The 12,882-nt window shown below is 52.1% G+C and overlaps 4 protein-coding genes across 4 annotated transcripts; 2 read left to right on the forward strand and 2 right to left on the reverse strand.

Moving 5' to 3' along the window:
- Position 1: 1 nt before the first annotated feature.
- ENH_00029070 (hypothetical protein) lies at positions 2 to 498 on the forward strand (the record flags this gene model as incomplete). The annotated part of the gene is made up of 1 exon (XM_013580006.1): positions 2 to 498. A coding segment is annotated over one exon (497 nt), but the record flags the coding sequence as incomplete, so codon positions are not given.
- Positions 499 to 1,096: 598 nt separating this feature from the next.
- Positions 1,097 to 2,123, forward strand: ENH_00029080 (hypothetical protein, conserved; the record flags this gene model as incomplete). Its single annotated transcript, XM_013580007.1, has 3 exons — positions 1,097 to 1,284; positions 1,531 to 1,770; positions 2,027 to 2,123. 3 exons carry the CDS (start codon positions 1,097 to 1,099, stop codon positions 2,121 to 2,123), a joined length of 525 nt encoding a protein of 174 aa, XP_013435461.1.
- A 6,160-nt stretch (positions 2,124 to 8,283) lies between these two features.
- Positions 8,284 to 8,772, reverse strand: ENH_00029090 (hypothetical protein, conserved; the record flags this gene model as incomplete). The annotated part of the gene is made up of 1 exon (XM_013580008.1): positions 8,284 to 8,772. The coding sequence occupies one exon, from the start codon at positions 8,770 to 8,772 to the stop codon at positions 8,284 to 8,286; it is 489 nt and encodes a 162-aa protein (XP_013435462.1).
- Positions 8,773 to 8,841: 69 nt separating this feature from the next.
- On the reverse strand, positions 8,842 to 9,222 carry ENH_00029100 (hypothetical protein; the record flags this gene model as incomplete). The annotated part of the gene is made up of 1 exon (XM_013580009.1): positions 8,842 to 9,222. One exon carries the CDS (start codon positions 9,220 to 9,222, stop codon positions 8,842 to 8,844), a length of 381 nt encoding a protein of 126 aa, XP_013435463.1.
- Between the last annotated feature and the right edge of the window lie 3,660 nt (positions 9,223 to 12,882).

Raw genomic sequence — 12,882 nt, forward strand, 5'->3', positions numbered from 1 at the left:
AGCAGCAACAGCTGCAGCAGCAACAGCTGCAGCAGCAACAGCTGCAGCAGCAACAGCTGCAGCAGCAACAGCTGCAGCAGCAACAGCTGCAGCACTGCAGCAACAACAGCTGCAGCACTGCAGCAGCAACAACAGCTGCAGCAGCAACAACAGCTGCAGCAGCAACAACAGCTGCAGCAACAACAACAGCTGCAGCAGCAAGAACAGCTGCAGCAGCAACAACAGCAGTGGCAGCAGCAACACCTTCGGCAGCAGCAATGGCTTCGGCAGCAGCAGCTGCTGCAGCAGCAACAACAGCTGCGGCAGCAACAGCAGCTGCAGCAGCAACAAAAGCTGCAGCAGCAACAAGAGGTGCTGCGGCAACAACAGCTGCAGCAGCAGCAACAGCTGCAGCAGCGGAAACCAGCTGCTCGTGCTCGCCGTTGGGCGGCGAGGCCCGTGCTGCAGCAGCAGCTGCAGCAGCTAGCTGCTGCAGCAGCAAACCAAGAAGGCAAATGAGAAGGGAAATAAATAAATAAATAAAAATGCAGCAAACGAGTTGGGAGGGGCTGTTGCTGCTGCCGGCTGCCAAGACACCGAGACCCGCCGCTGCTGCAGCAGCAGCAGCAGCAGAGCAGCTGCTGCTGCTAGTGCTGCTGCTGCTGCTGCGTGGGCCCCCAGGCGGGGCCCCCCAGAGCCTTCGCCACCACTCTGTGTGTCTCTGGCTTTAAATAAATAAATAAAAAGCTTTTTAGTTTTGATTTTTGAGGTGTATAGACAGCTGAATGGGCAGCAGTCCCGCTGGCTGCTGCTGCGGTGTCCGTACACCTGAAATTAGCTGGGCCTCGAGACAGCCTGCAGCAGCAGCAGCAGCAGCAGCAGCAGCAGACAGCTGGTGACAAGCCCGCCCTGCGTTGCCCCGTTTCTAGAAGCCGCAGCTGCAGCGCACTCGTGCTCGGCTGCTGCTGCTGCTGCTGCAGCTCGCCGCTGCTGCTGCTGCACCTGCTGCAGCTGCTGCAGCGCGCTGCTGCTGCTGCGGCAAGCTGCTGCCAGCAGCAGCAGCAAAACCCAGGCGAGCAGGGGGGGTCCACTCGAGCCAAAAAGGACCCCCCCGGAGATGCAGGGCAGCAGCGGCGCTGCTGACCAGCAGCAACTGCAGCAGCAGCAGGAAGTGCTGAGACCGCAGCAACCGCAGCAGCAACAGGGGCCAAAGCAGCAGCAGCAGCAGCAGCAGCAGGACACGGGCTGCCCGGCCCGATGGGCAGTTCTGCTGACAGTGTTGGAGGTATTCCCTGCTCATTTCAGGTTCGCCTGAGTTTGCTGCTGCTGCTGCTGCTGCTGCTGCTGCTGCGTCTCGCATTCCCTTTGCTGCTGCTGCCCTTTCCTGTTTCTGCGTCTGTTTGCTGCTGGTGCTGCTACAAGCTGCGCCGCTGCAGTTGCCGGCACATCTGCTGCTGCTGCCGCACGCTGTGCTGCTGCGCCTGCTGCAGCAGCAGCAGCTGCTGCTGCTCTTGCACTGCTGCTGCTGCTGCTGCTGCTGCTGCGCTGCAGCATCGGCGCGTACGTGGACCTGCTGACCTCGCAGCTGGGCCGCAGGGTCTACCTCTCGCAGTCTTGCCACGAAGTCTTGGCTTCCTTTTTTTGTTTGCTGTCTTGTGCTGCTGTGTCTCGTGTTGCTGCTGCTCGCCCGGAGCAGCGCCGCAACTTGCTGCTGCTGCTCGCCCTCTGCAGCAGCCTCCCCATGTTTGCTGCTGTCTTCACCCACAGCGCCAGAGCCTACTTGGCCTGCAAGTCAGCCTCCTCCTGCTGCTGCTGCTGCTGCTGCTGCTCCTGCTGCTGCTGCTGCTGCTGCTGCTGCTGCTTCGCATCTCAAGGCTTTTTATTTTTTCTCTTAATTGCCTTTGGAGGCTTCATATGACCGTGAGGGGCGCTGGATGCTGCAGCAGCAGCAGCAGCAGCAGCAGAAACGGCGCAGCTGCTGCTGCATATCCACCGTACACACCTGCTGCTGCTGCTGCTGCTGCTGCTGCTGCTGCTGCTGTTGCAGGGTTATAGCCGCTTTACTCGGAGGGAAGCCGCTGACTGGGTCGTTTGTGGTGCGCCCCCACTTCGTGCAAACCCTAAACCCTAATTCTAAACCCTAATCCTGAACTTCGTGCAAACCCTAAACCCTAAACCCTAATTCTAAACCCTAATCCCAAACCCTAGCCAGACGTGGCGCTTCTTTTCAAGCCAAAACTCAAACCCTAAGAGGCGCCGTAGAGGGCCCTGGCAGCAGCAATTTCTGTTTAGAGGGTTTAGGGTTTAGGGTTTAGGGTTTAGGGTTAACGGGTGGGGTTTGAGTTGCTGCTGCAGGTTCTCTCTTCGTGGATTGGAGGTGAGGGCGATGCTGCAGCTGCTGCTGCTGCTCTTGCTGCTGCTGCTGCTGCTGTTGCTGCCAGCACTTGCGTTTGTATGGCCGACAAGAAGCTGCTTTTGGCCCCTTTGCGCAGTGCGGCTTGGCAAAGACGCCGAGGGCTTAGGGTTTAGGGTTTAGGGTTTAGGGTTTAGGGTTTAGGGTTTAGGGTTTAGGGTTTAGGGTTTTAGAGGATTGTTTGGTTGCAGAATGGAACGACGTAAAGCAGAGGGTGGCCTGGTAAGGCTCAAGTCTTTTCCTGCTGCAGCCGCTGCTGCTGCTGCTGTTGGTGCTGCTGCTGGTGTGGGGTGTTTTACTTCTCGTAGCGTTGACTGCAGCAGCAGCAGCAGCAGCAGCAGCAGCAGCAGCAGCAGTTGGCGCTGCTGCTTGTGCTTGCGCCTTGATGCAGCTTCTCATCCGTCTATGCTGCTGTTAGCGGATCGCTGCTTTTGGGTGAGCCCACTGTTGCTGCTGCTGCCGTTGCTACTGCTGCTGCTGCTGCTGCTGCTGCCGTTGCCGGTGCTGCTGTCGCTGCTGCTGCCGCTGCTGTTGCCATTGCTGCTGCTGCTGCTGCGGCTCGTGCTGCTGTTGCGGACCATGGCGACACGGGGCTAAGTGGGTGAATGGCTTTGAGACTGTGAATTCCCTGTGGATCCCTGCTGCTGCTGCTGCTGCTGCTGCTGTTGCTGCTGCAGGCAGTTTGGCTGGCGGTGTATTTCTTCGTGTGACACAAAGCCCAGAGGCGTTGATGCTGGTGGCAGCTTTGCTGCGGCTGCTGCACCCGTTGGCGCTGCTGCTGAGCCCCATAAGCAGCAGGCCGCCGCCGCAGCAGCAGCAGCAGCAACAACAGCAGCAGCAGCAGCAGTCCCCGAAGCAGGAGCAGCAGCAGTTCCTCGAAGAAGTAGACACCCCAACTTTGTGGCCTGCAGATGGTCTCTCTGTGCTGTCTCTCCGTCGAGCGACAAGTTTTTCAGCAGGGGGTGGCAGCGGCTCCCCTGCTGCTGCTGCTGCTGCAGCTGCTGCTGCTGCTGCTGCGCAGCAGCAGCAGCAGCAGCAGCCGCTGCGCTTCTCCGCCTCACTTCCCGACATGAGCTCCTGCTGCGCCCTCGACGCAGCGCCTGTTCGTGCTGCGCTGCAGAAGCAAACAGAAGAGGGGATGCCGCTGCTGCCTTCGATAGCGGAAGACTCCGCTGTTGTTGCTGCAGCACCTGCTGCTGCTGCTGCTGCTGCTGCTGCTGCTGGGGGCGGTGCTGCTGAAGGCAGCGGCGCAGAGAAGCCGCGGCTGGGCCTGCAGGGCGTTGCTGCTGCAGCAGGGAAGCTGCTGCAGGCGCTGGCGCTGCACGTGATGCTTGTGGGTGCAACATTTCGTTTGCTGCTGCAGCAGCAGCCCCTCGTGCTGCTGCTGACTTGCATGCACTGTTCCTTCAATGCAGCAATGCAGGGAACTTCTTTGGCCTTCGTCAAGCACCAGCTCCGCTTCACTCACGACCAGGTACCCCAACGCTGCTGCTGCTGCTGCTGCTGCTGCTGCTGCTGCTCCTGTTGCACCTGCTCCTGTTGCTCCTGCTGCTGTTGCTGCTGCTCCTGCTGCTGCTCCTGCTGCTGCTCCTATGGGTGCTGTTGCTGTTGCTGCTGCTGCTTCTATGGGTGCTGCTGCTGTTGCTGCTGCTGCTCCTATGGGTGCTGCTGCTACTCCTACGAGTGCTGCTCCTCCTCCTACGGGTGCCGCTGCTGCTCCTGTAGGTGCTGCTGCTGCTGCTCCTCCTACGGGTGCTGCTGCTGCTGTTGCTGCTGCCCCTACGGGTGCTGCTGTTGCTGCTGCTGCTGCTCCAGCTTGTTGCTGCAAAGCCTTTGCGAGGGGAGATGTCTTGTTGCTGGCTGCCTGGAGAGCTAGCTAGCTGGGCAAGTGTGCAGCAGCCGGCGCAGCTAGCCAAGCAGCTAGCTGCGAGAACCCCGGGCAGTCTGCGTGGCTAGCAGCTAGCTAGCCACGGGGCAGCTAGCTGCTAGCTAGTGGGCAGCTAGCTGCTAGCTAGTGGGCAGCTAGCTGCTAGCCAATGGGTAGCTAGCTACTAGCTAATGAGCAGCTAGCTACTAGCTAATAGGCAGCTAGCTACTAGCTAATAGGCAGCTAGCTACTAGCCAGTGGGCAGCTAGCTACTAACCACGGGGAGCTAGCTGGTAGTTAAGGGACAGCTAGCTGCTAGCTAATAGGCAGCTAGCTACTAGCTAATGGGCAGCTAGCTGCTAGCCAAGTGGCAGCTAGCTGCTAGCCAAGTGGCAGCTAGCTGCTAGCCAATGGGCAGCTAGCTGCAGCTCCATAGCCAAAGGCCCCTGCGGATTGTTCTGCTGCAGGTCTCATTCATAATGACTACTTTTGGAGCAGCAGGCATCCTTGTGCAGGTAACATGCAAGAGCAGTAGCAGCAGCAGCAGCAGCAGCAGCAGCAGCAGCAACAGCAGCAGCAGCAGCAGCAGTGGGAGAAGCGGTCTGGAACTGTTGACATGGCGCAAAGTTCTTCAGGGCAGGGCCAGTAACCGCTACAGCAGCAGCAGAGTTGGCGCTGTAACCCACTCGCATCTGCTGCTGCTGTTGCTGCTGCTGCTGCTGCTGCTGTTGCTGCTGCTGCTGCTGCAGGTGGTCTTGCTGCCAATGGTGCTGCGCCACACCTCAACGCAGTGGCTGCTGTTCATCTGCAGCGCATGCAATGTGCTGTACGCGGGGCTTTTCGTGGTTGGGTGGGCCACAAACCCTTTTCTAAACCCTAAACCCTTTTCTAAACCCTAAACCCTCTTCTAAACCCTTTCCTAAACCCTAGATCGTTTTCTAAACCCCTTTTTTAACCCTAAACCCTCTTCTAAACCCCAAACCCTTTTCTAAACCCCAAACCCTTTTCTAAACGCTGAACCCTAAATCCTCTTCGAAACCCTAAACGCTTTTCTACACCCTAAACCCTTCTTAAACCCTAAACCCTCTTCTAAGCCCTAAACCCTTCTGTAAACCCTAAACCCTTCTGTAGACCCTAAACCCTCAGCCCCTATAACCCTTAAACCGTAAAACAATTTCGGCTGCCGAGTTGAGCTCAAATTGTTTTTAAAATTAATTTTTGAATTTTATTTTATTTCTAATTCCATTTAGTTGGGGTGTACGTACAGCACGTCTGCTTCCTGCATTTTCGTCGCCTGTTTGTTCGGCGCCCTCGCCAGCGCCTCTCGAGGTGCGGTTCCCCGTCGAGGGTTTAGGGTTTAGGGTTTAGGGTTTGGGGTTTGGGGTTTGGGGTTTAGGGTTTGGGGTTTAGGGTTTGGGGTTTGGGGTTTAGGGTTTAGGGGTTGGTTTTTAGGGCTGAGGGTCTGGTTCTTTGCTGTTGATTTGCTTGAGTTGTAGGCCAGTCAGGGTCTAGGGTTTAGGGTTTAGGGTTTAGGGTTTAGGGTTTAGAGCTGAGGGCAGCTGCAGAGTTGAGCGGCAGTTTCTCTTGTTTCATTTGCTGGCATTGAACTCTTTGTGGGAGTTTGTGTCAAATAAATATATTTGAATATTTCTAAAACATTTTTAGTGCATTTAAAATTCATAAAAAGATCCAAAAAGATCCAAATTAACTTCTGATACGCAGCGAGAGAAGCAAAAGCCACTTGCTGCTGCTGCTGCTGCTGCTGCTGCTGCTGCTGTTGGTGTGCGCAGGCTGCTTCCCGGCGTTGCTGAGCGAGAGCCCGAAGCAGCAGCAGCAGCCCGGCGCGGGCGGCCGCAGCCGCAGCAGCAGCAGCAGCAGCAGCAGCAGCAGCAGCAGCAGCAGCAGCAGCAGGGGGGTGGAGAGTCTGGTGCACAGCAGCTTCACGCTGATTCGTTTGCTGGCGAAGATTGTGGGGGCCACTCTAATGGCTGTCAGCAGCAACTCTTATGCTTCTTTGCCGCGGCCTTTGGCTTTTCCTGCTGTTGGTTTTGCTGCTGCAGCAGCAGCAATGGCCCTCAGCGCGGCCCTCGCGCTGCTGCTCGTGCTCCGCGCGCCCCACACAAGCCCCCCCAAACGCCCGTAGAAACCCTGCTGCTGCTGCTGCAGTGCTGCTGCTGCTGCTGCTGCAGGGCTGCTGCAGCTGCTGCTGCAATGCTGCTGCTGCAGTTGTTGCTGCAGTTGTTGCTGCAGCTGCTGCTGCAATGCTGCTGCTGCAGTTGTTGCTGCAGTTGTTGCTGCAGTTGCTGCTGCAGTGCCGCTGCTGCAGTTGTTGCTGCGGTGCTGCTGCGCTGCTGCTGCAGTTGCTGCTGCAGTGCTGCAGTTGCTGCTGCTGCAGCTGCTGCAGCACTGTCTTGAACCGCACTTGCAGACAGGCAGCTGCAAGTTGCTGCTGAACTTTCTTTAGACAAACAAATATGCCTTTGCCTTCAGCTCTTTGCACTTATAGAGCTTTATATATTTATATTTTATGTATATTTATTATATTTGTATATTTTAATATTTATATTTTGTATATAATTTATATATTTATATATTTATATTTTATATATATTTGTGTACTTATATATTTCAATATTTATAATTGATGTATATTTATAATATATATATTTCTGTATTTTAATGTTTATATTTTATATTATATATATATATATTTGTAAGTATAAAAATATGAAAAATATACAATACAAATATATATATATATATATTATATATATATATATATTTTAATATATATTTTCGTATTTTTATACTTACAAATTATATATTTGTTTATATTATATGCATTTATATATTTTGACATTTATATATCATATATGTATTTATATATATTTATATGCTATATAAATATTTATTATATGCAATGGATATATATATTCTTACAAATTATATATTACCACACATATATTTACTGCACAATTTGCATTACATATAGAATATATATAATATATATATTCTACATATATATTAATATACGTAATATATATATATATATTATATATTATATGTATGTTGATAAATACATTATATACATATTATATATCACATATATATATATATATATTTATTGTATATATATTATATATGTATAATGAATACAATATATATGTTACATATATAATACAAGTGAGCACTAAATAAACTTCATGCATTTATTGCATCACTTAAATATATTTCAGAGTCCCAAATATAAATAATTATTACAAATTTAGTAATCATTTATTTAACTTCTCGGGCTTTGTAAGGCAGCCCTGGCTGCGGTAGACTGCAGCACGCAGCAGCAGCAGCAGCAAGCAGCAGCAGCAGCATGCACGGGATGCGTTGCTGCTGCTGCTGCAGGAAAATGTACAGATGAGGTGGCGGCAAACTGCAGTCGAGGGCCTCCCTGCTGCTGCTGCATGCTGCTGCTGCTGCTGCTGCTGCTGCTGCTCTCGCTGCGTGCTGCTGCAGCAGCAGCAGTCCCTGCGGTGTCTGTACACCGTGCATGCTGCTGGCACCTACGACTGAAGCCCATCACTAATACTTTACTACAGCCCACTACAATCTGCAGCAGCAGCAGCAGCAGCAGCAGCAATAGCAGCAGCAGCAAGTGCAGCAGCAGCCAACATGTGCAGCAGCAGCAGCAGCAGCAGCAAGAGCAAGTGCAGCAGCAAATGCACTTAAAGGCGGGAAAGGTTGCAACTGCCGCGTGGGCAGCAGGTGAAACTCGGGCCCAGTTTAGCTGCTGCTGCTGCAGCGGCCGTGCTGCAGCGCCGGCGGGTCGGCAGCAGCAGCAAAAGGCTTTGCTTCTTTTTTGAATAAAAATCCCCATTTAAACAAATATAAATAAATATAAATAAATATAAATATATATAAACTTTATATATATAAAAGGAGCACTGCCGGGGTGTACGTACAGCTGCTGCCGACGGCGAGCGCGGCCCTGCTGCTGCCGCTGCTGCAGCAGCAGCAGCAGCACGAAACCAAATCAAATACGCTTAAACCGCTGCTGCTGCTGCCGGTACTCCTGCTGCTGCTGCTGCTGCTGCTGCTGCTGCTTAATCAACTGGTTCACTCGCCGAGCCCGCTGGTCTGCCATTGCATTGTTTGCATCTCTTGCTCTTTTATATCTGGGGTCATCCTGCAGCTCCTTGAGGACTTCGCCATATTTTCTCCGAGTTTCTGCATCTGGCTGCTGCTGCTGCTGCTGCTGCTGCTGCTGCCTGCGGCGCTTGCGGCGCGGCCCTTCTGTGCCGTCGTCGCCCTCGGCCTCCGAGAACTCGTCCGCGGGGGAAGCAGCAGCAGTGGAAGCAGCAGCAGCATCTGCTGCTGCTGCTGCTGCGTCTTTAACAGCTCCTGAAGGTCTTCGAAGACTCCGGGAGTCCGAGGCAGCAGCAGCAACGCCTCCCCCGAGAGCAGCTAGCAGCAAGACACTGCAGCAGAGCGCGAGAGCCAGGCAGGAGTTCAAGCGCGCCATGGTGGGCAAAAGAGAGGCTTTAAACGGAAAACTTTGGAAAACAATTAAATAAATTAAATTAATTTTAAATTAATATTCTAAAAACCGAAAAGAAAACAAAAATGCGCTCCAGAAAACCCCAGAAGCAGCGGCGAGTCTCACGGCACCGGACCAAAAGCAGGGGGGCCACCGCGCGCGCTGCTGCTGCTGCTGCTGCTGCTGCGGGTGCGAGCGCCGGCCTCCCGCCGCGCTGGAAAGATTAAAAAGCTGTTTAATGTTTTGAAAGTAATAATTGAATTTATAGAAAGAAAAAAAAGATTTATTTCGCGGGAAATTAGCGCAGCAGCAGCGCAGACGCAGAAACAGCAGCAAGACCTGCTTCCCCAGCTCCCACGGGGCTCCCCAGTGCCCCTTTTGCTTTCTTTCTTCTTTCCTTTTTATCTTTTTATATTTAAATTTAACTTGTTGCATTTAAAGACCAAATAGCAGCAGCAGCAGCGCGTGCACATTGCCCAGCAGCAGCAGCAGCAGCAGCAGCAGCAGGAGGTCGTGTTCAATGCTAGGGGCCACGCCTCCCAGCTGCGCGGCTGCGCGTCTCCTTTGCGAATCTTTTAATTATTTTTTTAATTATTTCTGATCAAATTTATAAATTATATTTCGTTTCGCGTTCATAAAAGGGGTATTTAGCCGGGGCGGCCCCCTCGGCGCAGTGGACCGTTGCCAGCCGGTCCCGAGGCCGACGCAGACTCGCGGCTCGACAAAAGTCTTACTTTTTTTGCTTCTTTTTCTTTAATCTTTGATTCAAAACTCAAAAGATTGAAAGTTTTCAAAAGGTGGTACTTTAAAAACGAAATTAAAAAGGAATTTGAAGCGACGAGGGCCCGGCTCTCCTGCGCGACGCTTGCACGGGGTGCAGCAGCGATCCCGCGGAAACTTGGGGGAAACTTGAATAGAAATAATTCCCAGTGTTTCTCCTTTATCCAAAAGTGTCATTTAAATTAAATTAATTTCAAATGAGGCAAAAAAGGCCGCTGGAAAGGGCCAGCTTTGCTTTCCTGGAGTTCAATGAAGTGCTGCTGCAGCAGAGGCAGCGCCAGTGCCACTCAGGCTGCTTTTCTTTAACTTTCTGTTATATCTCTTTTGAATTTTGCTGCTGCTTTATCCCTTTTTAATTTTGCTGCTGCTTTACAGCTTTTAAACTTTGCTGCTGCTGTGTGCTGCCTCCACCTCTAGCTGTATATAGCTGCAGCTGCAGCAGCTGCAGCAGCTGCTGCTGCAGCAGACTCAGCAGGTGCTTGCAATAAGACTACTTTGGAAAGAAGAAAAGTGCAAATTTATAAAAGTGCCAATAAGCCAGTTCAAGAGTTTGCAGCGCTGCAGCAGCAGAGGTGTCTATACACCTGAAATGATGCTGCAGCTGCTTCCGTAGCAGCAGAATGAAAGCCCCGAAGGGGAAAAAGACAAAATATATTTGCTGCTGCATCTTTCCTCACAAGAAGCAGCTTTAGCCAGCAGCAGAGCAGCAGCAGATTGCAGAGAGCAGCAAAAGGCTAGCCATCTGCCAGCAGCAAAAGGGGAGCCACAAGCTAAAATCAGCTGCTGCTGCTGCTGCTGCTGCTGCTGCTGAGGTTGCTGCTGCTGAGGTTGCTGCTGCTGAGGCTGCTGCTGCTGAGGCTGCTGCTGTTTCGGATAGACACCGAAACAAAATGCTGCTGCCAGTGCTGCTGCTGCTGCCTCAGATGCAACGTAAAACCAGGTGCTGCTGCTGCTGCTGCTGAAGCTGCTGCCACCTCGTTCACAAACTGAATTCGAATGCTGCTGCTGCTGCTGCTGCTGCTGCTGCTGAGATTGCAGCCGCTCTCGCTTCCTGGTTGCTGCTGCCTAGCAGCTATTTGAGTTTTGAAATGTTTTCCCTTTTTGTGTTATTTCTGTTTTATAAATCATAAAAATATAAATAAATTTATTCCTTTTAATTTTCACAAATTATAAAAATGTAAATAAATTTATCTCTTTTAAAGAAGTGCCTTCATGACGCTATGCTGCTGAGGTGTACGTACACCTGAGCAGCTACACGAAGCAGAAAAGCACTTCGGCTCCAGCTGCTGCTCTTTCCTCCCATTCTCGTAGCCAGCAGCAGCAGCAGCAGCAGCAGCAGCAGCAGCAGCAAACAGGGTATTCTGCTGCTGCTGCTGCGGAGCTTTATGCTCCTGAAAACGCATGCAGCAGCAGCGCTCATGGGGCCCCTGCTGCCACTGGGGGCTCCAGCGCACCTTGGCAGCAGGTGCTCGGGGTGCAGCAGCAGCTGCTGCAGCAGCTGCAGCAGCTGCAGCAGCAGCTGCTGCAGCAGCTGCTGCTGCTTTAGTGCCCCGTTGGGGGCCCCAGGCTTAGACTGAAGGGGGCCTCCGGCCAGCTAGCTGCTCCCCTTGCCCGCAGCTACTGCTAGTTGTTTGCTGCTGCTGCTGCTGCTGCTGCTGCTGCTGCAGCAACAAAGAAAGGGTCGCTGCGCTTCAAAAAACCCCCCGGCCCTCAGCTTTAGGCACGTTCATTTTCCCCTCACCGTTACCTAAACCCTAAACCCTAAACCCTAAACCCTAAACCCTAGTGCTGGAGAGCTTTAAGAGTTGAACCTAGCTTTGCTGCTTCAAAGGCTGGCACTTTTTCTCAATTTAAGTTGAGAGAAAAATAGGAAGCTGCTGCTGCTGCTCCTTTTCTCTTTCACCCTTTTGCCTGAAAGAAGACTAAAAGGCTGCTGCTGCTGCTGCTGCTGCTGCTGCTGCTGCTGCTGCTGCTGCTGCTTTTGCTTTTTACGTGCTTTTGCTACACCCAAATATGGGCCCTGCATCCGCCGGTCCATTTCCTCGCTCTTGCTGCTGCTTATTTATCTTTTTGCTGCTGCCTTCTTATTTGTTTGCTGCTGCCTTTTTATCTTTTTGCTGCTGCCTTTTTATCTTTTTGCTGCTGCGTCTTCATCTTTTTGCTGCTGCGTTTCATCTTTTTGCTGCAATTTTGATTGCAGGGAATTCTCTGTTCATGCCTCTTTTTCTGTCATTCATTTGCCCCTCTTTACCCTTTCTCAGTCCGCACATTATAGGCAGCAGCAAAAGTAGCAGCAGCAGTAGCAGCAGCAGCAGCAGCAGCAGCAGCAGCAGCAGCAGCAGCAGCAGCGCAGTGGCTCATCGAGCTGCAGCAAAGGAGCTGCGCAGTGGAAGGGCGCCGCATTCTCTTTCTTTTCATTTCTTTTTGCTTTTCAAAATTCATAATTTCAATTTTATCTCTTTGGATTATTTTTGTGTTCTTGCGCGCTTTCTGCTGCTGTTTCTCTTCCCCCCTTTGCTGCTGCTGCTGCTGCTGCTGCTGTTGCGGCTCGTGTCTTGCGCTGTTGCTGCCGCCAGCCTTATCTTTGCTGCTGATTCAGCAAATAAAATTGAATTGATTTGATTGTTTTACTATTTATTTTAATTTATTTGCTTTATCTACTTATCTGTTCTTATTTCAGGGAATTGCAGCTCAGCTTCCTCAGCTGAGTCCTGCAGCAGATCCATTGCACGTTTCTGCCTTCCCAGCTGGCCCAGGACAACTGAAATGCAATTTGAAAGTTCAAATAGACAAAACTTTTAATTCTTTTTGCATTTATTGCATTTATAATCCCAATGAAAAGTAACTAATCATGGAATTCAAGAGCTTCGGCCTGCGCCGTTCGCGCTGCAGGCGCCACACTGCTGCTGCTGCTCGCCGCCAGCTGCAGCGTGGCTGCAGCTGCAGCAACTAAGCTAGCCTTTAATAAAGCCATAAATAAATTACAAAATAATGCATTAATTTTAATTAATTAACAACACAGCGTGTGCAGCAACACCCACAGCTGCTCACAGCCTAGATCCGCTGGCTGAGCTTGCGGGGGGCCCCCCTGGGGCCCCCTAGGGCCCCTTAGGGGGCCCCCCGGGGGCCCCTTGGGGCCCCATGGAGGCCTCAAGCCCCTTTGCTCCCTTTGTTTGCCCTCATGGGCCTTAGCTCGAGCTGAGGTACCGTGAAGATGCTGCTGCTGCAGGCCAGGAAGTCGGCAGAAGCCAATGGAGGACTAGCAGCAACAGCAGCAGCAGCAGCAGCAGCAGCAGCACAAGCTCAGGGATGACT

This window comes from Eimeria necatrix, genomic scaffold (assembly GCF_000499385.1).
Source record: "Eimeria necatrix Houghton genomic scaffold, Enh_scaff212, whole genome shotgun sequence".
NCBI classification, from domain to species: domain Eukaryota; phylum Apicomplexa; class Conoidasida; order Eucoccidiorida; family Eimeriidae; genus Eimeria; species Eimeria necatrix.